Consider the following 23,946-nt stretch of genomic DNA (forward strand, 5'->3'; position numbering starts at 1 on the left):
GACCCGGAGGGGCGCGCGACCGCCGGGACGGGCAGCGGACGGCCGAGAACCGGCACCGGCCGCGCTCCCGGACGCCGGGGGGGCGGCACCGGCCCGCGAAGCCCTTCCCAGCCCCGCGCTGCCCCAGCCGCCAGCGTCGCGCCAGCGTCCCTCCGGCACGCAGCCGGCAGGACAACAAAGGCGGCGGCTCCGGGACGACGTCCGATCCGGCCCACGAGACGGTGCGGGCCGGCCGGCACCGGAGCACAGACCCCGCCGCACCGGAGCCCCCCGGGCCGACGTGACCGGGCGCCACCGGAACCACGTCCCTGCGCAAGGTGCGCGGCGCGCGCCCAAGTGTGCGCCACGGCAAGTCGGCGCCGACACACGACCCCTCCGGGTGTCCGCCAGGCCGGCCCCCCTCCCGGCCCCGCACCCCGACTCCAGCCGGTGTTCCGAACACCCTCGGGCGGCTTCGCTATAAACAACGGCCATTGTCCTAGGCCCCGAGCAAGTGCGATTTCCTCCTCCACTCGGGAGCACGCCCAGGGCTGGCCGCCCCCAGGCCAGGCCGCGCGGCGGGCCCGGGAGCTGCGGAGGGGCGCGGGCGCCGTCCCCAGCCCTCGGCGCGGCCCCCGGACCCCCTGACGAACCCCAGGCCCTCGGAAAGACCCCCGGCACGGCCCCCGCCCCCCAGCCTCCCCGCCCGCCCCCGGCCCCGCCCCCCCCCGCCCCCGGCCGGGTCACCGCGGACGCCGGGGCCGGCGCGGCGGGGGGAGGGGCGCGCCGGCTCCGACCCGGGCGGCCGGCGACGAATGGGAGGACGCGTCTCTCCGCGCCCAGGTCGGCCCCGGCGGCCTTATCAGCGCGCGCGCGATCAGAACTTTCCCGACGTTTGCTCGGCTCCCGCGGCCGCCAACCCCCAAGTTTTCAAACCCATTGGAGCAAAACAGCGCCGGTCACATGCTCCCCGGGTGACAAAGGTCCGCGGAGCCACGGCCCCGGGCGGCCGCGGACCCCGCGCCGCAGTCGGGCCACAGCGCCATCAGGTCACGCCCGCCGCCCACCGCACGGCCTCCGGGCGCCGACCCCGGCCCGGCCCGCGGCCCCACGCGCGACCCCCGCCCCCGGCCCGCGGCCCCCGCCCAGCCGCCGCTCGACTCCGGGCCGGAGACCTCGCTCCCCGCCCGCGGCCCCGCCCCCGACCCCCGCGCTCGGCCCGCGACCCCGCCCCCGATGCCGCCCCGGCCAGCGACCCCCCGGCCCCGCGCCGCACAGGTGACCGCGCCGCGCCGCCTCGCCGCCCGCGCGGGGTCCCCCGGGTCCTGAGGCGCTGAGCGTGGCCCCGGGGGCGGGGTCGGAGGGGGGGTCCCCGAGGGGGCGGGGGTGGGGTCGGGGTCGGAGGGGGGGTCCCCGCTTAGGCGGGGTCGGAGGGGGGTCCCGGCGGGGGCGGGGTCGGAGGGGGTCCCCGCGGGGGTGGGGGCGGGGTCGGAGGGGGGTCCCCGCTTGGGCGGGGTCGGGTCGGAGGGGGTCCCGCGGGGGCGGGGGCGGGGTCGGAGGGGGTCCCCGCGGGGGCGGGGGCGGGGGCGCCGCCGGCGGGGCCGCGCGAGGCCGGGGGAGGGGCGCTCACCTCGGTGGGCTGGCTGATCTCGAACAGGTCCAGCCGGTTGGCGTTCCAGTGCCGGATGATGTCGGCCAGCTTCCGCCGCTCCTCGTCGCGGCCGCCCGCCGACATCCTCCCGGCCGCGCTCCTCGGCCCGCGCCGCCGCGGGGGTCGGGGCCGGGCCGGGTGGGACCGCGCGCGCCCACAGGTCCGCGGGCCCGGCTCGCCCCGCGCTCGGCCGCCCCGCGCCGCGCCCGGGGCTCCGCGGGCTCCGCCGCCGCCTCGGACTCCCGGGCTCCCGGGCTCCCGGCCGCCGCGGCCGCCTCAGCCGCCTCAGCCGCCTCAGCCGGCCCGGCCCGCGTCAGCCCCGCCGGCCGGTGTGCGCCCGAGCGCCCGCACGCGCCGCCCGCGCGCCCCGCCCCGCCCCGCCCGCCGTGCGCGCCCCCGCGCCCGCGTGCCCGCCCCCGCGCGCCCGCGCCGCCGCACCTCGGGCGGCCTCCGCTAGGTGCTGCTGCGCCGGCCGCCGGCAGGCCTCCGCGCGCCGAGCGCCTCACCTCCCGCGCGCCGGGGCCGGGGGCGGGGCTCCGGCGGGGGCGGGGCTCCGGCGGGGGGCGGGGCTCGGACGCCGCCGGGATCCGAAGGTAGCTGGGTCGCGGCCGGCGGGGCGGGGTCCGACCGGGCTGGGTCTGCGGGGTGCTGGGGCCGGGCGGGGCTGGGCTCGGGCGGCCGAGGGCGGGGCGGGGGCTGGGTGCGGGCGGCCGAGCGCCGGGGGCCGAAGAGCGCGGGCAGAAGTCCTCGCGGGCGCGGGCGTGGGCGTGGGCGCGTGGGCGAGCGCGGACCGCGGTGGGGACCGGCCTCGGCGGCGCTGCCTCCTTCTCGGCCCGCCCGGGTCCCCGCGGGGGCGTGGGGGTCACTGATGGGTCCTTCCAGGTGATGCCCTTGTCGCCGGGGTCCCTTCCGAGCGCGCCTTCCGGAGCTGCCCTCTGAGGACGGGGACTCGGCGCGCGGGGTGCCTCGCAGGTGGGTGCCCCGGGCTCCCCCGCTCCGCGGCCCGCGCGCCTGCAGCCCTTGCTGCGGCCCCGCGTGTCCTGCGGCGCCCGGCGCGCTCCGTGTCTGCGACGGGAGCCGCCGCTCGTCGCACACCCTGTGTCCCGCGGGGTCCCGAGAGGGGAGCGCTGGCGTCCCCGCACGCCCCCGGGCCGCCCCCGCACGCCCCCGCACGCCCCCGCGGCGCGCAGGCCTCAAGTGCGTCGCGGCGGCAGGTTTCCGGAGTGACCGCGTGTTGGTCCCGTCCGTCTCCCGGCCACGCCGCAGCTCCCGTCCTCCGAAAACCGGTCTCGGCCTCGGGACACGCGCCGCAGACCCTTCCCTCCGCGCCGCGCTCCGGCCGGTGACCTTGGGCTCTTCCTGGATCCGCGACGTGCTGGACCCAAAGCCTTGGTCTCCGAGACGCGCGGCTCGGGGATGGGAAGCCGAGTGACCTTTGACGGAGCCTCTTCCTTTCGTCCGTCCGGTCTCGGGGCCGCAGAGAACTTCTGTCCCTGCCGTCGGGTCTCTTCTCCTGTGGGGAGACCCTGGGGTCCTCCGCGCGGGGCTGTCCTCAGCCTTCCTGTCCGGGGCGTTCTGCAGCGCGGCTGCCCGAGGAGGCCCTTCGGCCCGGGGCCCGCGTCCGGAGCCGGGGCCGGCGGAGGGAGGCCCGCAGCCAACCGTGTGCTCTGCGGCCTCGAGACCAGACGGCGGGGACCCTCCGGGGAGCGGACGCGCGCAGACGGCGTCTCCGTGCCTTCGGACCGCGGAGTTCGGGGCTTCGTGACAGACTCAGTCGGGCTTCCTGTTTGTTCCGTGACGTGTCTGTAGTGACCGTCGTGGTGTCCCCAGGGCTCCGCACCGTCTGGCCAGGTGGCACGCGCGCCCGTGCTGTCAGCCTCACCGTCGGGGCTTGACTCCGGACGGTGCCCTTACCCGGACCCTCTCTCCTCCGCAGGGCTGGCGAGGACACTCGGTGTCCAAAGTAAGTGCGCGGGGTCCTGCTGGACAGAATGCGGCGTGGCTAGAAAGTGAGCATGAGCTGCCCTTTGAGATAAAGCACGTCCGGCGGGCTCGGAAGGCCTGCAGTGTGGCGCGGGACGCACAGAAGGCTCTTAACGTTTATCGTCGTTTGCACGAGTCTCCTTAGAGATCCCCATTTGTGTCGCGTGTGAGCGGCATACCAATGTCCAGACTGCAAGTCCTAGTAGATCGCGACCAGCACTGCTTTACCGACGAAGGTTGAAAAGCCACCCGAAATCCACAGAATACCTAGGATTCCTAAATTCTGGAGAACCCGGATACGTTCAGGCCAAAAGGACGTTCAGGCCGACCTTGTCCTACTGTCATTGTTCAAGACCTGAAGGTAACACACTGACCCCTGTGTTAATTCTGATACCACATTATAAAAATAATCGGACACTATCTTCCATTTTCAGTGTGATACATTTAAGAAATCAGACTTAACTGCTACTCAAGAAATGCCGGGTAACAATAAATTCGTGCAGGATTGATCCTTTACTCCAACTCACAGAAACCAAGATGTGAGACCAGCAAGGAGGCTGAAGGGGAGCAAAGCTGGGCAGGGCTGAAAAAGAAAATCTGTGTCATCTATATGTGTGTTTTTGTTAAGATTTATTTTTTACCTCATATTTGACTAATAGCTTTCTTTTTTTTTTTCTTTAAAGATTTTATTTATTTATTGGACAGACAGAGATCACAAGCAGGCAGAGAGGCAGAGAGAGAGAGAGAGGGAAGCAGGCTCCTCGCTGAGCTGAGAGCCCGATGCGGGACTCGGTCCCAGGACCCTGAGATCATGACCTGAGCGGAAGGCAGAGGCTGAACTCAATGAGCCACCCAGGCAACCCCCTTAGTTTTCTTTTTTACAGTGTTATTTTTAGTTACACTTAGAGAGTCACAGCTCCTGCTTAAATCTGCATTGATCTACAAAATATTGAGTACCTCTAAAACTTAAATCTACTTAAAACCTTAAAGTACAATGAGATGGGAACAAATAAGTAATAGTATTTTAAAATTCTGGTTAAAGTCTGAACTTGAAAGAATTTTTTTTTTAATATTAATGAAAACCAGGTTCTACGACCAACCAAATGAAATAAACCTATTCCTGCCCCAATTTTCCCAAGCGTTGGAAAATAGAAAATGCCAATAGAAAGATTAAGAGCTTAATCATCTCAGAAGAAGAAATGGTACAAATATATCAACTATGCTTAATGAGCTATAGGTCATTTAGTTTTCCAGCCACCAATAAATTTCATATCTTAGTAAATTAATTTTGAAATATTTGAATCCTAAAATTGTGCAGATCATCTTAAGATCCCTTTAGCTAGGTCTGTGAGTTCAGAGCATGGTCTTTAAATAAGACTTCAAGTAAAGGGCCATAATAAAGTTACAAAGAGCAAACTTCCTGGGGGAGATGATTTCCACAGTAGCCTCAAAGAGTAAAAATTAATCTAGTTGCTTATAGAAAGTTAAATAAGCAGACTCTTCTCTGCCTAACCCTATGGCTACAAAGGTCAGTCTTGTTAATTTAATTCTTAAAAAGAGATTCCAAAGGATTAAGTCTCCAGAAGTATGGAGGGTATGTGCTACTACTGATAAATGGAGGAATGTATCTTTAAATTCTTCCTGCATTATATTGCCATGTTCTTGATAGCCAAGTTTTAGGTTCCCTGTTAGAATTTTCAGGAAACAGAGCAGAGATACAAAAAGCCCTTAAAATAGGAATTTAATCTTACCAACTCAGACATCTGGTTGAATGTGTTTGTTAGCATTTTATAAATTTAAGATAATCCTGCAAAAAAAAAAAAAAAAAGATGCCAGATCTTAAATAGATAAAGAAGGTATTTCCACTGAATGCAAAGGAAGTAGACTGTGTGTGGGCATGAGGTGTGAGAGGGGAACTAGCTTGTGAGCACGGGTCACTAACCCTTAATGTGTTGTAGAATTGCTTCATGTTACCTTGGCTTGCCTTGGCCCCTTGGTGCCCAGGACCCGTCTTTCTGACTCGGCTTATCCCCGGCTCCCAGCACCGAGCATAGCCCTGTGCCCAGCGTACCCCAGACATTGTATGAGTAACCCTTGACTGCAGTGGAGGCCACCCGGGGGCACGGCACACAGCCCAGTGCCCTTGCTCCAGTGAGTGGTCTTTCCAAGGGCAGACGCCACAGCGTGGAGGCCACACATGGTTTCCACCCAGCCTTTCCCCTTTTTCTAGATAATACAAGGTGTAGCTCCAGACAGCAAGGAAGAAGGCATGTTTGCATCATCCCTCCAATGGGGTCTTGGTCTCCGAGAGTGGCTTGCACAGGCCTCTGGCCACTGGCTGCCATTGGCTCCCCAGAAGCGAAGAGAACGCAAGAGATTCCATCAAAACAAGGCTCGAAGGTGAGCTAGTGTGGCTAACCCAACTCCTGCCCCAGTGTCCACAGGCTTGCACAAATAGAAAGCGTCAGGAAGAAAATTAGGAATTTAACAGACCTTAGAAGAAATGAGTGGTACAAATATATCAACCTCTCTGCCAGAAAGTGGGTATGATATATATGTATTCGAACACATACTGTATGATATAGTTACATATAATAATAACATATAAATAAAATGTGCCATATAATTATTTACGTAAATCCTATAAATTATACATATAATGTATGCCAGTATACAGAGTATATATAATTTTGTTAGGAAACATATTTTCGAATGCAGACTCCCATTACGTTTTATTTGAACAAATGATAACACAGAGCAGACGGAGGCAACACGGACTCTTAAATGCTTTATCAGCAGTAAGAACTGGAGAGACCAAGAGAAGTAAATGTGGAGAAATGTGTTGTCTGCGGGAAACCTGAAAGTGGAATATTTCAGTCGTCGCCCAGACCTCTCCTCTATGCACTAGCATCTTTGAAAATCAAAAATACCAAATTATAGGTGTTTCCTTTGGGGAATGCAGTACAACTTAAACATATTTAAAAGTGCTGATGTTTGCAAACTCTTGTGAGAAGTGAAAATCTTAGCCTGAGGCTTTCGTTAACACGGTGTTTGTGCTCGAGGCACGGGCGCCCCAGTTCAAGTATACACTAATGATAGCTGAAGGACAGAGAAAATGGTAAAATTAGAGGGTACTCGAGACAGCCAGACATCCCTGAGGATCTGCATTGGACACGAGTGCACGGGGGAGAAGGAGCTGGAAAGCTGTCCTGCTGGACTCGGGGCCCAGGGCGGACAGTTCCCACAAGGAGGCGGGGTCCCATTGGCCAGTGGGGATGACAGCGCCCCCAGGGGGGGGAGGAAGCGCGGGCCCAGCCTTCCGAGCAGCACCTGAGCTAAGCCACACATTCGCGTATCCGGATGCCTCCTGCCAGGACAACACTCCTTGCTCTGGGATGAAGCCCCCCTTGGACCAGGTCAAAGCCTTTGTTAGCCAGGAGGGATGAGCAAAGAGGCGCCAAGAGGGGAGAGAGAAAGAAAGAGAGAATGAGGGAACCATCTCCTAGGATGAGTTGACCAACCCAACATTCCAAAACACACACAAACAAAACACTGGTCTTCTATCAAAAGTAGCAACTGGAAGATGAATTCACTCCAGGCTAAAATTAGCCCATCTGGAGTCAACAGGTGTTGACGAGGATGCAGAGAAAGGGGAACCCTCTTACACTGTTGGTGAAAATGCAAACTTTGGAAAATGGTATGGAGGTTCCCCAAAAAGTAAAACATAGAACAAACAGTTCATGTAAACAGTGGCTGCTTACAACTCAGCAATTGAACTGGGCATTTGTCCAAAGGAGACAAACATAGTGATCCAAAGGGGCACCTGCACCCCATTTATAGAGCGATGCCCACAATAGCTGAACTGTGGAAAGAGCCCAGATGATGTCTATGGACAGATAAATGGGTAGAGAAGATGAATGATGGTATGTATATCTACAATGGAATAGTACTCAGCCATCAAGAAGAATGAAATCTTGCTATTTGCAATGATGTGGATGGAACCTATAGGGTATTATGCTAAGTGAAATAAAGCAGTCAGACAAAGATAATTATCATATGACCTCACTAAGATGTGGAATTTGAGACACAAAATAGGTGAACATAGGGGAAGGGAAGGAAAAATAAAAGAAGATGAAATCGGAGAGAGGGACAAACCCTAAGAGACTCTTAACTATAAGGAACAAACTGAGGGTTGCTGGAGGGGAGGTAGGTCGGGACAGGGTAACTGGGTGACGGGCATTCAGGAGGGCACGTGATCTGATGAGCACTGGGTGTTACATGCAGCTGATGAATCACTGACCTCTACCTCTGGAACTAATACTACATTATGTGTTAACTAAATCAAATTTAAGTAAAAAATTTTTTAAAAAGATGAATTCACTCCAGACAAAATAAAAATACAAAACATCCTGAAAAGAGCTTTAAATAGATAGGAAACTCCAAGAAATATATGATGAGATAATACCCATAAAAAGGGATAAGAAATTGTGAAATATTGAACCAGTAGAAATAAAAGAAGCATACATGTAAAAAGAACCCACTAGATATCCTCGAGATGATAAATGTAGTGACTGACATAAATACAAGAGAAAGAAGAAACGTGCCCAGAAATGCATCTGGAAAGTAGAACGCAAGGAGATTGTGAAAGACAGGAGTCCTGGGAAGGACAGGAACAATGGGCTAAGGGTTCAATCTAATTAAAATGCCAGAGGAATGAAGGGAATGACAAGCAAAATTAAAACAATGAAAGCTGGGAATGTTCCAGAATGTGAGAAACACATGACTCTTCAAATTAAAAGTGCTTCCAAATACCAAGCAGGATGAAATAAAGTGACCCGACCCCTGATACATAGTTGGGAAACTGCAGGTCAAGGTCAACGTGGAAAGGTGAGCAGTTACCTGAGAATGGACGGGAATGAAAGAAAAGGACTAGAATCCCAGACAGGACCTAGGAAACATGCCCCTGTTTTTGAGGGACAGACAGCAGGTGAGACAGCCCCGGCTCACACAGGGATGCGGACGTCCAGCCACTCGCGCTCACCCCTGCCCCTTGAACCACATGGGTTTGATGGCGATGGTCCACTTGTACGCGGGGGTTTACAGGGCGGTTGGACAGACGTATTTCCCTTGAGGTTTTTCTCAATAACACTTGTCTCTAGCTTACTTCATTAGAATACCTTACAACATGCACCTAGTATACAGTGTGTGTTAACTGTTTATGTTATCAGAGGCTTCTGAGGGTAGTTAGGGTTTGGGGGGTCAAAGGTTATACACATACTCTTGACTAAGAGGGTTCGGCGCCCCTAACCCTTGTGCTGGTCAAGGGTCCGCTGTGTTCTGAACACCCTATTTCAGTCATACTGTCTCCTGACGGCCGCCACTGGCCAGGAGGGCAAGTAGGTGCGTTCTCGTCAGCACTGCCTCTATCCGGAGCTGAGTGCAAGTGAGCCAGCTGCCAGCGAGCCTCTGTAACCACGGTGGTGTGCTTGGGTTGGATCTGAGATTCCGAGAGTTGGTAGCCATCAGAGATTCCTAGGGAGCTTTTGAATTGTTTTGTAACTTCCTTAGAAAATTTTCAACGCTATCCGTGGACGTAATAGCATAGAGAGCTCCCCTGCCCTCTCCCACCCTCCCGCTCCCACACTCTACAAGCCTGCTTCACGGACCCTCTGCCCTCTGTCTTCATCCCTGGATTACTTTTAAAGGAAAATCGGACATTATTTTATTTCATTCCTAAGTGTTTCCAGTGTATACCTTGAAGGCAAGAACCGTTGGGCACCTGGGCAGGGGGCTCTGTCAGTGGAGCGTCCAACTCTTGGTTTCCACTCAGGTCATGATCTTGGAGTCGTGAGATCGAGCCCCACGTTGGGCTCCACGCTTAGCACAGAGTCTGCTTGAGATCTCTCTCCCTCCCTGGCTCACACATGCATCCGCCGCACACCGTCACTCTTCAGTCTTAAAAAGAAGAAGAAGACAATGGCGATGACAAGGACTGTCAAAAACACTTTACAAACATCATCATCATAACTTGAAGACAAGTAATTACTCCTCAGCTGTCAACTACCCAGTCCATGTTCACATTTCAGAGGATGTTTTAAACCTACACATTCCTTCAACCCAATCCTAGACACTGAATCAGGATCCAGAATGTTCTTGAGTGATTCTGATAGGGCTCATACCCACTGGCTTCAATGATCTTTTAGATCCTTTCTGACCTGGAGACTGTGACTTTCCCAAGGTCACACACCTGAAGTTGCAACATCTCTAAGTGAGATGTTTCCGTTATGCCAGACCCAGCATGGGAATCAATTCTGTACGTGTTATCCTAGGTGTTGGGATGAGAAAGTAGCATGGAGGCAACAGTCAAATTGTCAAGTTTGAGGTCTGTCTCTTAACACTAATTGTAGGACAGTGAATGGATCCTTGCAGCTCTCTGAGACTCAGTTTCCACTGGTAAAAAATAAGCAACGTGGTGGGGATTACCTGACCATCCACCACTGCAGATTCAAGTGAGGCACGTGAATGAGCCCGCCACGAGTCCGTGCCTATAGAGATGTTGTCATTCTACTTTGAACACTGGCGCCGTAGGGCTCCGAACGTGCGTGGATAAAAGGGAAGTACAGGGAAGGGCTTTTTTGGAAAGATGTGAAAGTGAGTGAGAACGTACCGAAGTTTCATGCTTATTATGCATGTGGAAAAAAGAAAACTTGTAAAATTTTAACTTTTTATGCATATTTTTAATTATTAAAAGACACTACATTAGAAATTCCATTTGTTCAGAACATTGCAGCAAGCCTCTGAAGCCTTGGACAGTTTTAAGCAATAGAAAGCTGTAAGAAATGTCTGACTGGGGTGTTGTTTTGGCTCTGTATTTTGTGACTGTTTTCATCACAGCGCAATGTCCATAATGGATTTGGTGCATCACGTGCTGTGAATGCTTAAGCTGTAACTCTGTATGTCGGAGAAAACAAGTGCTCCTCTATCCTTCCCAGATGACTAAGCCACCTTTCCAGTTGTTTCCATCTCTAAGACGCAAGGGTGTCCCCTCTTTCTCCAGCCCACACCCCCCCCCCGCCCATCACCCACCTTCTCCAAATGCCCCAGACTCGGGGCTCCGTGCTCTGAATTCAGGGTCATCCTAACTCCCTCCTTTCTCACTTTGCATGTCCTACTGGTCCCTAACCCTGGCACTTCTCTTTACCCTCAGGACTCTCCTGAGGTGTTGCTGCACTCCTCCACCTACTTCACACCCATCCGAACTTCCCTATATGCCACTGCCGTCAGAGCATAGCCGCGATCACCCCAGTCCCCCCCGCGTGCTGTCAGCTCAGCCTGGTCACTGGACAGCTCAGTCTCCTGCTACTTCACAGGGGAAAGCGTCTGCATCTCACGAACTTGCTTCTGCTTCCACACCTCCCCACTTTGGCTCACATCTTCCCTCCGCTGGGAATATCCCTGCTTGTAGCCACCGGTTGAAATCCTAACCTTCTCCCTAGACGGCCGTGCTGCTTGCTGGTTTTGATTTTCCTCCACGAAGCACACAATTTCACCTTCCCCCCCGTGATGGTAGGCAAGGCCCTGTGACTTGTTTTGGTTAACGAAATGGTGTAGAAGCGATACGTCTCTTGAAAGCTGGTGAGTGACTGGCCAGCCCTGTTTCTCCCTTGCCCCAGTGCCTGGAGAAGTCTGTGTCGGGGTGGGGAGCCATAAAGCCCCGTCTCAGCCACAACTAACCCTGCAGGGTCGCTGGGTCCCACAATGGGTGTGAAGCCCTGAAAAGTAGGGGCTGCTTACTCCCGTGGGACGACTTGCCCCACCGCAGAAGTGCTCCCCGCGAACCAGACCTGGAGGGGCACTCCTGAGGGACCCCCATGGCACCTCGTCCCTCTGTTTGCTGTCATGCCCCAGCTGACGGGAGAGCGTGGACTTAGGGTCACATAGAGCCGAGTTGGAAGGTCACACGGTCATTGGCCATTAGTGGTCAAGTATCTTTCTAAAACCCAGTTTTCTTTTCTACGGGTCTGGCAGGCTGCTCAGGGTCCCGCGGTGTGTCAGCCTTCAGTGAGATCTCTCTCTCCCTGGTGTCACAAACACACACCTGAGAGTCATTTCAGAGAATAGGATTGACTTTTTCCTACTATTTGTAGGGCAGTTACAAATTTTTCCGTCCAGTATTTTCACCAAAGTAGAATTCTCTTTTTTAAATGTTTTTTAAAGATTGTTAAGGAATCTCTCCACCCAGCATGGGGCTTAAACTCACAACCCTGAGGTCAAGGGTAGTATGGCCCTGACCAATGGGGCCCCTAATCTCTTTTAAAGTAAAGCACAGATACATAAGTCTTTTTAGGTAGTTAACAAGGCAGACATAACTGTGTAATTAATTTAGTGAAATTATTATGTAATAATATTCTTGTCTTTCTAGAACGAACTTTAGGTGGAATTTTCACAAGAAAAGTCTTTTCAAAAATTGTTAGAAAAGGGGCGCCTGGTTGGCTCAGAGGGTTAAGCCTTTGCCTTCGGCTCCGGTCAGGATCTCAGGATCCTGGGATGGAGCCCCATAATGCGCTCTGCTCAGCGGGGACCCTGCTCCCCCCAACCCCTGCCTGCCTCTCTGCCTGCTTGTGATCTCTCTCTGTGTCAAATAAATAAATGAAATCTTTTTAAAAAATTGTCAGAAAAATAAGAAAATATGTAAAAAATCTTTGTTATTCAAATATGTCTCCAATGACCCTTGAGCTGAGTATCTATTTTGAAATACATGACAATATTTGATTTCAGGGGTTTTTCTTTGTTTAATGGAGATATGCTTAAGTATTAAGGACAAAATGAATAAATATACCGTCGTTACAGAGTAACTTACATTGTAGACTGGATGAAAGCAGTTTGTTGTTTAGATATTAAATTCTTTAAAATAATTACATATTAATACGTGCTGAGACCATGTTGCTGTCACTAGAGTAGCGTAAAGCCTCGTGCAGTTAGAAATACACCACGAGAAAAACAGTATTAGGTACTATGTAATTTCAATAATTCATGGTTGCAGTTTCCACGAGAAACTTGAGACATCATTAGCATCTTTTAAAACATTAATCTCAGCAGCGAGTTTGGGGAGAGTTTTCTATGATTTTATACTTTCTTTTGCATTGGGATGCCAGAAATGGATGCTCTGGGTTCAATAATAAGATGTTTTTCAAGGAGGAATTTTTAACTGTTGTTTTCCCCACAGTTATTAAATAAAGAAGAAAAGATGACAATATGAACTTCAATTTATGAATTTAGTGAACTGGCAATAGAGTAAAAAATAAAATCTTTAAAAGGGCTGTAGCCAAGAGTATATATAACAGAGTATCCAACAGATGTATGCCCAATTATGGGTGAGATAATTATGTTCTAGCTAAAAAAGACTTCTTTAAACATAGAAGTTCAGGAAGAGATGTCCATTCAAAGTCTAACGACAAATGGTATTTTTCTTTTTAGTTTAATAATGTGGTTTATTTGTTGCAAGGCAATTACAAGGGGTGGCGAAGCAGGGTGAGTTTCATCTTTAAAAAGGCACCTTCTAAAATACTTCCAGTCTCGTAGGGTTTTCTACACCCTAAATCCACAACTGACCTTTATTTCCGAGGTCATGCAGTCTATGGATTAAGATGAATAAGGTTAATATTTAAAGCTGGGAATCAGCAAATCACAGCCTGTGGGCCAGACCCAGCCTGCCTTCTGGTTTTAAATGAAAAAATCAAAATGAGAGGTGACACCGGACAAAATGCTAATTTTAAGACCTAGATATAGACGGGGATAATGCTACAGAAGTGATAGAAGAGCAAGTGTCCGTGTCTCCTCTGTGAAGACTTGACCTCCCTGTACCTGCCTTGTTGGAAACGGAAAATTGTCAGGTTTCAAGCTTTTCTGGGAGGGCAACATTAATTGCCCCAGGAGAAAGTGTTTTAAACGTCCAAAATGAGAGTTTGGTATCAGGAGATATTTGCAGTCAGAACACCTCCCGGAAGACCCAGCAACAGGGCTATCCGTGCAAACACCTGACGCGTTCGGGGGATTTTATAAACACGATGGAGTCTGGAATCCACCCCAGACGGGGTCCTTGAGGAGACAACCGCGGGGACAAGAGCTGAATTACTATTTCATAGTTGACAACCGCGTTTACTTAAATGGAACTAGACAGTAGCTGTGTGTCGGTTCCACGCGTTTGGGGAAGAAGCACAATGAATTAATGAGCGTCCTCAGCACAGAGCACGGAGCAGGAATTTCGCCACGCAAAAGCAGAAGCCCGGATCACTCCTACCCCGGCATCTGTTCTCTGGTAAGAAATACAAGGGTGGTGGGAATGCTGGTTGGGACCCTCTATCTCCACTTCCTTGCCGAGAGACCTGGCTGACGGCTGCTTGGTAATCTCTCCTCTGGGCTCGCATTGTGCCTGCTCCGTCAGTGATGTTTCTCTCCACGTAAGACCCTACTGGTGCCCAGAACGCCTATGCAGCTCACTTATCGCAGCACAAACATTCCTGTTGATAAGGTAAAACCAGGGACGGTCCCAACACCCCAGTGGCCCCTCACGCCTCTTCTCCTGAGTGTCCTTCATCCCTTGTCCAGGTTAAACACTGTCCTGATTCCTAATTGCACAGGTTCATTTGTCGTGTTTCTGGAGTGTGTCAGAGCAGATCAGTGTGTGTGGGAGGGAGGGTCAGGAGTCATCAACCAGGTCGTGTGTGGCAGCTCTTTCGTCTCAGCTGCTGGCAGCGTCCCGGGCTATGACTGGGCGGTGATTTCTGCCCCCGCCCCGACAGCCATGGGCCGGGTGCCGACTTCTGCTGCTGAAGACAGTGCGGCTCTGAACGGTTCCGTGGGGTCTTCATGCGCCCCGGCTTGGGTGTGTGCCTCGGAGTGGCCTTGCTGGGTCGTGGGGTCCACGAGCAGGCGCGATCCACACCACCTGCCCAGGGGAAGGGCTGCTCTCCGTTCCGTCCAGAGCCCTCGTGCTGTCCACATAGGGATGCTTTAGTATTTTGTTCTTGTGTTTGTGAGAGCGACCCTCTTGTCACCTGTTTACGGAGCACGGGAGATGCCGCTCTGTGACGCGCCTCTGGAAGCCTTGTGCTTATTGCTCTGCCCGGTCATCTGTCATCTCTGGGCTGGTTTGTAGGAACTGGGGATGCATCCTGGGGACAAACTTTCTGCCTCGTACGTGACCGCTCTGCGACTCGCCTCCCCACTCTCAGTAGCGTCTTCTAGTCTTCACGGTGGAGTAGTTTCCAACTCTCATGTAGTTCCCCGTGCGCCCCTTTCTTTCCATGGCGAGTCTCTTTTGGGGACTCTGTATCCTAGAGCCACCGACGTTTGCTCTTGTGCGATCTGCCAGTGTTTGACCCTCCCCACTGGGTAGACGGTGGGCTTGGCCTTAGTGGCTGTGCACGGTTGCAGGGCGTGAGCTCTGTTTTCCAGTCTTCCTTGCTGACGATCCAGTTTTTCTGAGTGTCATCGAGTTTCTCCCATGGCTGCGAAGTAAGCCTGCTGTGCTGTAAACCGTCTGTCCGTGTGCGTGTGAGTCTGTCTCTGAACTAATTGTTATTCTGTTTCTTTGGTCTACTTGTCCATTGCTGCACAAAAAACTTCCATGATTACCAAAATGTTGTAATAAATGTTGGTACCTGGTAGATTAAGCCCTTCCACTGTGTGCCTTTTATTTAAAGGTCATCTTGGCTTTTCTTGATCCTTTGTGTTTCCATGTAAATTTTATAATCAGATTGTCAGTTACCACAAAAAAATGCAGCTGGGATTTTTATTGGCATGGCATTGGATTTACAGATCAATTTGAGGGAGAACTGATATATTTATAATAAAAGCACTTCTAATCCATGTGCATGGTTTATCCACCCCAACCATCTTTAATTTTTCTTAATAATGCATAGTTTTCTCTTTGTAACCCTGTAAAAATCTTTTTAGATTTAATCTTAAATATTTGAATTTTTATGCTATTGTAAATGGTATATTTTTTAACATTTCACTTTCCAACTGTTTATTGCTACTGCATAGATACGAAATTGATTTTAAAATAGTGACCTTGTTTTTACTAGGGTTGCTAAAGTCACTTATTCATGCTAGTAATTTTTGTTTTCTATGTACACAATCACTCCAACTGCATGGAACAGCAACTTTGCTACCTCTCTTCCAAGCTTTACATCGTTATTGAATTGGCTGAGGTGAATAAAGCCACTGATATCAGAAACTTGCTTACTTTCTTATCTCAGATCAAAAGGCTTCAACATTTCACTATTAAACTTTTTTAATACCCTCTGTTGTAATAGTGATGTTCCACTCTATTCATACTGTAAAACAAATACCCTTCACCATAACAAAGGAACAGCACTCTATTCCCAGTTGCTAGGAGCTTTTTTTTTTTTAAATCATAAATGCGTTTAAGTTCTTTCAAATATTTTATTAATTCTATGATTGTATAATTTTCTTCTTTTTAAAAATGTTGTTAGTTTGCTACTCCCAGGGATAACCCCCAAATTTGGAGATGTGTTATCTTTTTTATACATTGCTGTATTTGATTTGTTAATATTTTATGTGTAAATGTTGCATCCATATGCACGAGGAAGATGGGCCTATCATTTTTGTCTCTTACACTGTTCTTGCTAGATTTTGATGTCAAAGCTACGCAAGTCTCGTAAACATCATTGGGGAGCATTCCCCTTTTTCTTCTCTCTGACTTTCCCAAACCCCAAAAATCTGATAGAATTTACTAGGGCCTGGAGTTTCATTTCGGGAGTGTGAGTGGGGAGGGAGGGGGTTAAGTATACGAGCCTTGCAGGTGTCCTGCCAGTCATCTTTCTGTTTCTGCTTTTGTGCCCATTCTGCACATTTCATATAAGAAGAATTGTACAATACGTGGTCTTTTGTGACTGCCTCTTCACTATAGTATTTTCAAGATTTCTCTTTGCTGTGGAACAATTCTTTTTCCTAAATGGAAAAAATGAGCATACAAGTTCTAAATGATCAAAATGTAACTATTACTGTTGAATAATACAGACTTACTTATGGCTATCTTGTAGGCAAATCAAAATGAGTTTTGTAGATTAAAACATCCTCAGTTCATTTGGCTAAAAGGACAAATTTTCAAGGATAACATTGTACAATTAATATTTCTAAAATAAACTCTTAGCTAATGAAAAAGTTATTCCTACCTTACCAAACATACTTTTTAAAATTGGATAACTTATTTTTGTGGGATACAATTATTAAATTGAAAAGTTTTAGTTGAAAGTAGAATATAGCATATCTTGCTTTTCTGTTTTCATATCTTGCTTTTCTATACAAATTAAAGATGTAAAACTTCACAACGAATTTAAGAAGTTTTAATTTGGAAACATTTATGTTTGAGTTTTATTGAGATGCCAGGATTCTATTCAAGTCTAGAAGGAAATAGTTACAAAACCTACACCTGGGAGAGGAGAAAAAAGGATTTAATTGATATGCGTGGTTCATTGCATGTTAATTATACCTCAATAAAGTTAGAGGGAAAGATTCTAGTGATCTGCAGCCCAAATCATGTCACATACACAGCAAACGCCTGTGCTTGGTCAGAGTGGTTTCCTGTTGTGGTTTTCACTTCTTGAGGTGGTCAGACTCAGGAAAAATCTGGCTACTTTTTTCTTTCTGATCCTTTTTAAGACATTTACTTTCAACAATTTTGCTTCTTTTTAAAAAAAAAAAAAAAGCATGTACAGCATAAACCCTTTAGATCTAAACTGAGTAATCAACACTGGGAATAAAAACATGCATTTCAAGTGTGTAAAATCTTTCTTCGTGTCTAAAAATAAACTATAATTCTTTTACGTTTAACTACAACTTTATATAAAATACCATTTCCTGGTTACAAATAAAAGTCCCTGCAGATAATACACATATAACACTGACTTATAAAATTTGTTCAGAAACCAGATTAATTTTTTATGTTAGATTACCAAATTATCAAAATTTACGAATATAATATTATTGGCTTTATAAGAAAGAAAATTAAGTGCCACCTGCGGTAGCGTTTGAAGTTGCAAATTAAGTGCCACCTGCGGTACCACTGAAAGTCACAGGGCCTGAAGGCGACGGATCGAGGGCGCCGAGGTGGCTCCCACCTGGCCTTGCATTCCGGAGCTGGGACGGAACACCCCAGGGATGGCCCTCAGACTTGCTACAATTCGGGTTCTACTGCCAGTTTACTTCTATGTTTCGTGTCCTACGTTTGAGAAATGGGATGACGATGCCGGACACGGGTAGAAGGACTGATGATAATATGTCTCTCACTGAAATGGTAAACACCCCAGGTACGGGCACGGTAAGTCCAGGAATTCGTGGCCGTCGTCCCGTTTAGCTAGTGATGAACGACGCCCCTGTATGGGAGAAGGCTCTCCGGCTGTATGGTGCAGAGCGTAGTGTGGAATCAGACCCACCTTGATGTGAGTCCCAACTCTTCAACTTGATGCTTGAGGGCCTTGAGCAAGCAGGTCTGGTTGCCACTTCAAGTGTCGCGTTTATAAAACTGTGATAAGTGGAATATCATCCAGTGTGGGGAGACTGTCCTCCCTGGGTCTCTGGCTTTCTGCATGTTTAGTGGCAGGACACAGAGGGTCCTGCTCCGTCTCATCTGTAAGCAGCAGATTTTCCCACCGGCCTGTGCGATAAAGATAATGTCTCCTGGGGGCAAAGAGTAGGTTATAAAAGACAGAGAGCTCCTGGGCTTGGAGCCGCCGCAGCTCAGCTGCAGAGACCCCCTGCACGTGCCGCGTCTCCCAAGATCCCGCAGCACCGAGGGGCCCCCGGAGGGCAGGGGGCGGACGTGAAACCGACATTGCCTGCTGTGCTGGGAGCGGCAAAGCCCTTCGTCTCTGAGCCAGGAGGCTTGTGCCGTCCGCCAGCATCTTGGGGTGCTGTGCCAAGCTAACTGGTTACTTGCAAGAAGGGGGCCCCTCCCGTGCTTCTGGTCGCCCACCTGCTGGCAGCGTGATCATGGGGACTAGAGGAGGGGCTGGACCGCCTCGGCCAATGCTCGTCGCTCGAAAGTATGTGTCCTTCCTGACATCAGCTTCTGAAAATCGTCAATATTTGTCAACCAATCATTGCCCCTCCTTTTTTTTTAGGTCAGTGGGTCCTTATGATTATATCTAAACAGCACATCCTGAAGATCCATGCAGGACAGTCGGACGAGGGAAGCGCCGTGCGGGGCTCCCTTCTCTTCAAGCCGGCTGTGAACCACTTGCACGCGACAGAGCCAAGCTGCTCGGCGGAGGCGGCCCGGTGCCGGGCACCCGCGTATCCGACATCCCCTCCGCACTTTGTACGGTTTCGCGAGTGTTTTTAAGGAGAAAGATGTCACTGACTGTTGTTTGTCCTTCTGTCCTGCTGTGTTCACTTTCTTTCTCTTTCAGCTCTATTCATTGGAGAGAGAGTGTTTGCCTGAGCGGGGGAGGGCAGGCGGAGAGGGACGGGCACCTCCGACTGCGCGGAGCCCTGAGCCGGAGGCGGGCTCCCTCTCACGACCTGAAGTCAGGACCTGAGCGGGAAAACCAAGAGGCAGATGCTTAACCGACGGCTCCGCTCTGGCGCCCCTTTTATGAGGTTTCTTCCTGGAGTTTGCAGGAGATCAAAGACTCAACTAGGACCAGATCATGAAAACCCCCAAATTCTACTTAATCTTGGGTTGCACTAAAAATGGTTTCACGGCGTGTTTCTGGAGGTCTTTCAAGCCCTGCTGCCGGCAGATGCGGCCTTGGATGGGATCTTCAGTTTGCTGGTGGAGGTTGGAGCTTCCTGCCCAGAGTGTGACACATGTCCCCGTCTAAGCCCGCAGTCCTGGCACCGGGTCATGTTCCTGAATGTTGTGGTTTGCTGCTGGGGAGTGAACAATAGGCCCGGAGGCCGGGGGTCGTCCTGCAGGGGCCGGGTCTGAGGACGGCATGTTTCGGGACGGATGTATTTGGGACCGCGAGAGTGGCTCCGTGGGGGTGGCCGTCAGCCGCAGCCATGGCCTTGGGTCTCACTGCTCAGCGCGCCTGTGGGCCGGCCACAGCATGTCCCAGACCTCCTCCTTCCTCTGCTGAGGGTGAGCAGGCTGGTCACGGCGGCCCTCGAGGGGCTGGATGGACACTGGGGCGGCCGAGATTTGGCGAGGGAAGGAGTTGGGAGTGAGGACACGCGGGTGTGTGTGTCCACTTGGTCCGGGCCCGTCACTGCCCCCGGCCCCTGTCTGCAGCAACGGCTTCCGGCCAGTGCCCGGTTCCTAGATGTCTAGAGGCTTCCCCAGCCCTACTAATACGCACAAGAGCTTTGTTGAGACATAACTCACCTACAGTGTGAAGTGTCCCTCCCGTGGCTCTGGCGCATCCCCAGATGCAGGCAGCCAGCTGCACAGGCCATCGGGGCACTGTCTCCAGCCCCAGAAGGCGCCTGCACCCCTTAGCAGCCCTTACACAGTGCCCAGTCCCTGGAGCCCTGGAAGCCACAGATCTGCTTTCCGTCTTCACAGAGAAATCTCTGTAAACAAATCCTGCAACATGCCAGCCAGCTGCTGGCCACACGCGTGCAAGCGGTCCGTCCACAAGCGCCCTGGCTCCGCTCCTGCGCGTGCCCCCTCTTCCCGCCGGAACCCAGTGATTCGGAGCAGGAAGGGGAGCTCCTGCTCGGGCTCTGGGCAGCAGCAGAGGGAGGCCTGACCGACGTTGGCAACCCCCGCACCGCCAGCGATCCCAGGCAGGCAGAGCGTAACGCCACAGTGCAGGGACGTGCGTGACCCCGTGGCTCAGTCCCCAGGCTGAGGAGAAACCCCAGCAGCCATAATTCTCTCCTCGTGCTTCTTGAGCAATGTGAGACCCCCGACGCCACTCAGAGCCTCTGTGCCCCCTTCCCGACCCGCCTCCGCGCCTCCCCCACGCCTTTCCCTCCATCTCCAGGCCTTTCCAATGCCCTTCCAGCCCTGGAGCCTTGGGCACGCAGCACAGCGGGGGCCTCTCTGGTCTCACAGTCGCCGGAATCCGTGAAGACCTGACCCTGTCCCCCCCACCCCTGCAGGCCACGGCCGCTCTGCGTCACTACGTTTCCCGCGGCTGCGGAGTGGAAGGGAGAGGGCAGGTCCTGGGCCGCATGGGAGGGGCGGGTGGAGAAGAGAAGCCCGTGGAGTGGGTGACAGAGCGGCAGAGAGGGAGAGCTCGGTGCAGACAGCGCAGCTCCCGGCACGGAGGAAGGAGGTGGGGCCGTGGGGCTGCTGGAGGAGGCCCTGCTGCAGCGGCCCGTCAGCAAGCCACGGCCTCCTGGGGGCCAGGGAGCCACAGGTCAGCTGTCTGGAGAGTGAATGAAAGGGAGGAGGAAGAAGCGGGAAGTGCCACGTCTCTCTGTCCCGAGGTTTGCTTGTGACGGCGGCAGAGCTGGGGGACGCAGGGTGGAGGGACCCGGCCTGGGAGGGGTGAACCATGCTGGTGTTGGGGACAGAGCCAGGTCAGGGGAGAGAAGGCCAGGCGCTGCTCTGCTTCCCCTCTTTGCCAAGGCCACCAGGAGCCTCAGTGTGGAGCCAGGGAGGCCTGGGGGCAGAGCCAGCCTGGGTATGGAGTGGGGGGCGGGGGGGCCGCAGCACAGGGCCACGGATCTGATGTCCCCAGCGCCCTTCCCCAGGCTCTTTCCCCGTCCTGAGGGTGTTTTCACTTTCTCTCCTTACTCACCATGGTGTTTCGTAACCCGCAGGATAAGACTGGTGATCTGCTAGAGGAAAACACAGCGAGAAGTATGAGGAGGAAGAAGCAAAGACTCTAGAAGACCAAAACCACAAAGACTTCAGTAATGGGAGCCTGGAGCGCCTCTCAGTTCAGTGGCTCTAGGTGACACTGTGGTCCCCAAACTTCTTTTCTTAACAAAGACACGGAATCAAAGACACAGAGAAAGCTTAATTTGTCATCTGTTTAAGAATGCAAAAAAAAAAAAAAAATTCACATATTACAAACCATCTCAAATGGTTTTAAAAACGTTGGCCTTTAAGTAAGGAGTAGTATTTAGGAAAGCGAATTGTATGAAACAGATTACCGTTCAGTAATGCCAACCAGTAAGCTGTCAGGACGGCGTTAAAGGCATGATGTCTTTGCAGAGGTGTAGCCTCGGTGCTTGGGGGAAGTGGGGGGTAGGAGCCCAGGTGCTGGGGGGCTGTAGGACCCGCGCCCAGAAGCCGCCTTCCGCCTGCCCTCCCCACCCCCCCGGACCGGGGTTCCCTGGGCTACCCAGCCCCCTTATCTAAAAACTGTTTTGTTTTGGAATGGACTAGAAGCCCGTTGTTTTCAGTTGTGGTGCCGGTTTCATACCGCGATGGCCGGTGGTGCCGGTTTCGTACCGCGATGGCCGATGGAAGACCTTCCGGCTTGGCTCGGTGGGTTCCCATAAACAATGTAGGCGAGTGTGTAAATGGAACCTGCAGTTGACCTCGGTGGTTCTGCCCCCAGGAACTAGGGGTGTGGGTGTGGGAGCAGACACTCGGAGTTCTCAGCACGAGCAGAAGCCCTGCCCTCCCCAAGGGCCCGTCTGCCTGTCCCCTCGCTGTCCCCTTGCTCCCGTTCCTGGCAGGCTTGTCTTCTGGTCCGGAATTTCCAGTTTCCCGGTGCGGATCCACAGCCCTGCTACTCAGTCCCCGTGGCCCCGTGCCCTGAGCTCAGCGGCCTGCAACTGCCGCACTCACACCCAGAGCCGCGGGCTGGCCGAGCCGCGCCGGGCTGGCCAGGCCTGTCGTTGGCTTTCGCATCTGTCACCTGAGCTCACTGCCCCTCCTTCCTGTTTCAGTGCTCCCTGGAGAGCCGAGGACCCTCCCATGAGCTGAGGGGACACCTGGCCACGCCAGCAAGGCTCCGAGGGCCCACACGGGGACCCTTCCCCCCTCGTCGGAGCCTGCCGGGCTAGCGGGCTGTCAGAAGGACACTGGTCAGCTTCTCTGGGCTGCTGGACGCTGCCGGGAAGTCCGGCACACACAGGGACTCTGCGTCCTCACGCGCCCCTCTCAGCCGTAGGACCCCCTCCTGACCATCGAACAAGGAAGCTCCGCAAGAGCTCAGGTCACCGTTAGGGCATGGAGTGAAGCTTCAGGTGGTGAGCTTCAAAGACGAAGGAGCCTCGTCACCACGTTGGGCCAGACCCTCCCCCGGCAAGCGCACGTGCGGACTGGTTCGGTCGCAGGGAGGGTGGAGGTGAGCTACTGTGCCCGGCAGCAGACTCACGTTCCTGTTAGAGCCCAGACACGAGGCGGGAGCTCTGCTTCACCTGGATGCTAAGAAGCCCTTCACCTGGGGCGCCCGGGGGGCTCAGTGGGTTGAGTGTCTGCCTTTGGCTCGGGCCATGACCCTGGAGGCCCAGGATTGATCCCTGAGTCGGGCTCCCTGCTCGGTGGGAAGCCCGCTGCTCCCGCTGCTTGTGATCCCTCTCTCACTGTCTCTCAGTCGAATAAATAAATAAAATCTTTTAAAAAAATCCCTTAACCTATGGACATTTTGGTGATTCTCAGAACGTTTCCCTTTTTACCAGTTCGTATGATCGTTTTGCTTATTCGTGGACTGTACATTGTTCTAGAACTTTCTACAGAAAGGGAGAAAGACCCAGCATTCAGCTCTTGGCACTTTACAAGGCACCTTTCTCTTCCTCCCGCCTGACATCACGACCTTCGATGCCAGGCCTGAGGGCGTGTCCCTATGTCACTGTGTCCCCTTTATAAATGGGCTGGCACAGCTGGCTGGGGCCCGCGAGCCTCTCAGCCAGCTTGGGGACCTGGCCCCAGGTGCTCTGTCCCCAAACCGAGGCCACGTGTGAGCCTGAGAATGCCATGATGGTGAGGGGCAAACGTTATATTATGCTTGTCATTGAGGAACGTTCCAGAATCTCCTCAAGTTCAGTGTTGCAGAGCAGCGCAGCTTAGACGGCAGAGACCATGTCCGTCACCCCCCCCCCCGCCGCCGTTCCGCTGCCGGAGGAGCCGTGGTGGTCGGGATGATTCTTCTGAGAAAGCAACAGCAGCTCATTCTGCTTCTCGGACGACAGAAGAGGCCGGAGCTACGGCGAGGGGCCCAGTCGCTCCTTCACACACATGCCCACCCATGGGATCGCGTCCCCAGCATGTGGCTGTTGCTAGAGACCCAAGAGCTGCCACTAGTCTGTCAGCACGCTGTGCTCCTCAGGAGTCCCCGGAATCTTCCAGAACGGGTGGTTAACCGTTAGGCTTGCCCTTTGTGACCGCCTTCCTCGGGCAGCTCCGCAGCTGGGCTGCCACCGAACACGCCATCCGTTCCCCTCGGTAACTGGACCCA

The 23,946-nt window shown here is 53.1% G+C and overlaps 1 protein-coding gene and 1 long non-coding RNA gene across 30 annotated transcripts in view; one reads left to right on the plus strand and one right to left on the minus strand.

Annotated features, from left to right (window-relative positions):
• AFDN (afadin, adherens junction formation factor) overlaps positions 1–1,943 on the minus strand; it is a 127,279-nt gene extending 125,336 nt beyond the window's left edge. For 10 of the 25 annotated variants that reach the window (XR_014311717.1, XM_082730458.1, XM_082730449.1 and 7 more), the window contains exon 1: positions 1,610–1,942. Coding sequence is in view for 24 of the 25 variants with exons in the window: in XM_082730458.1 (XP_082586584.1) it covers positions 1,610–1,714 (105 nt within the window). In the remaining variant the exon portion in view is untranslated. Of the gene's footprint in view, positions 1–1,609 lie in introns of all 25 variants that reach the window. The other 15 variants (XM_082730464.1, XM_082730450.1, XM_082730456.1 and 12 more) reach the window with 3 other exon arrangements.
• Positions 730–23,114, plus strand: LOC309864739. Of its 5 annotated transcripts, none has more exons than XR_014311723.1 (4): positions 730–1,028; positions 18,763–18,959; positions 19,051–21,489; positions 22,223–23,114. It is a non-coding gene; the product is annotated as an uncharacterized lncRNA (long non-coding RNA). The 5 variants fall into 5 exon arrangements; XR_014311724.1 differs by having other exon boundaries at positions 730–962; XR_014311725.1 differs by lacking the exon at positions 730–1,028 and adding an exon at positions 1,069–1,257.
• Positions 23,115–23,946: the final 832 nt, after the last annotated feature.

This window comes from Mustela nivalis (genome assembly GCF_964662115.1).
Source record: "Mustela nivalis genome assembly, chromosome: 5".
Classification (NCBI taxonomy): domain Eukaryota; kingdom Metazoa; phylum Chordata; class Mammalia; order Carnivora; family Mustelidae; genus Mustela; species Mustela nivalis.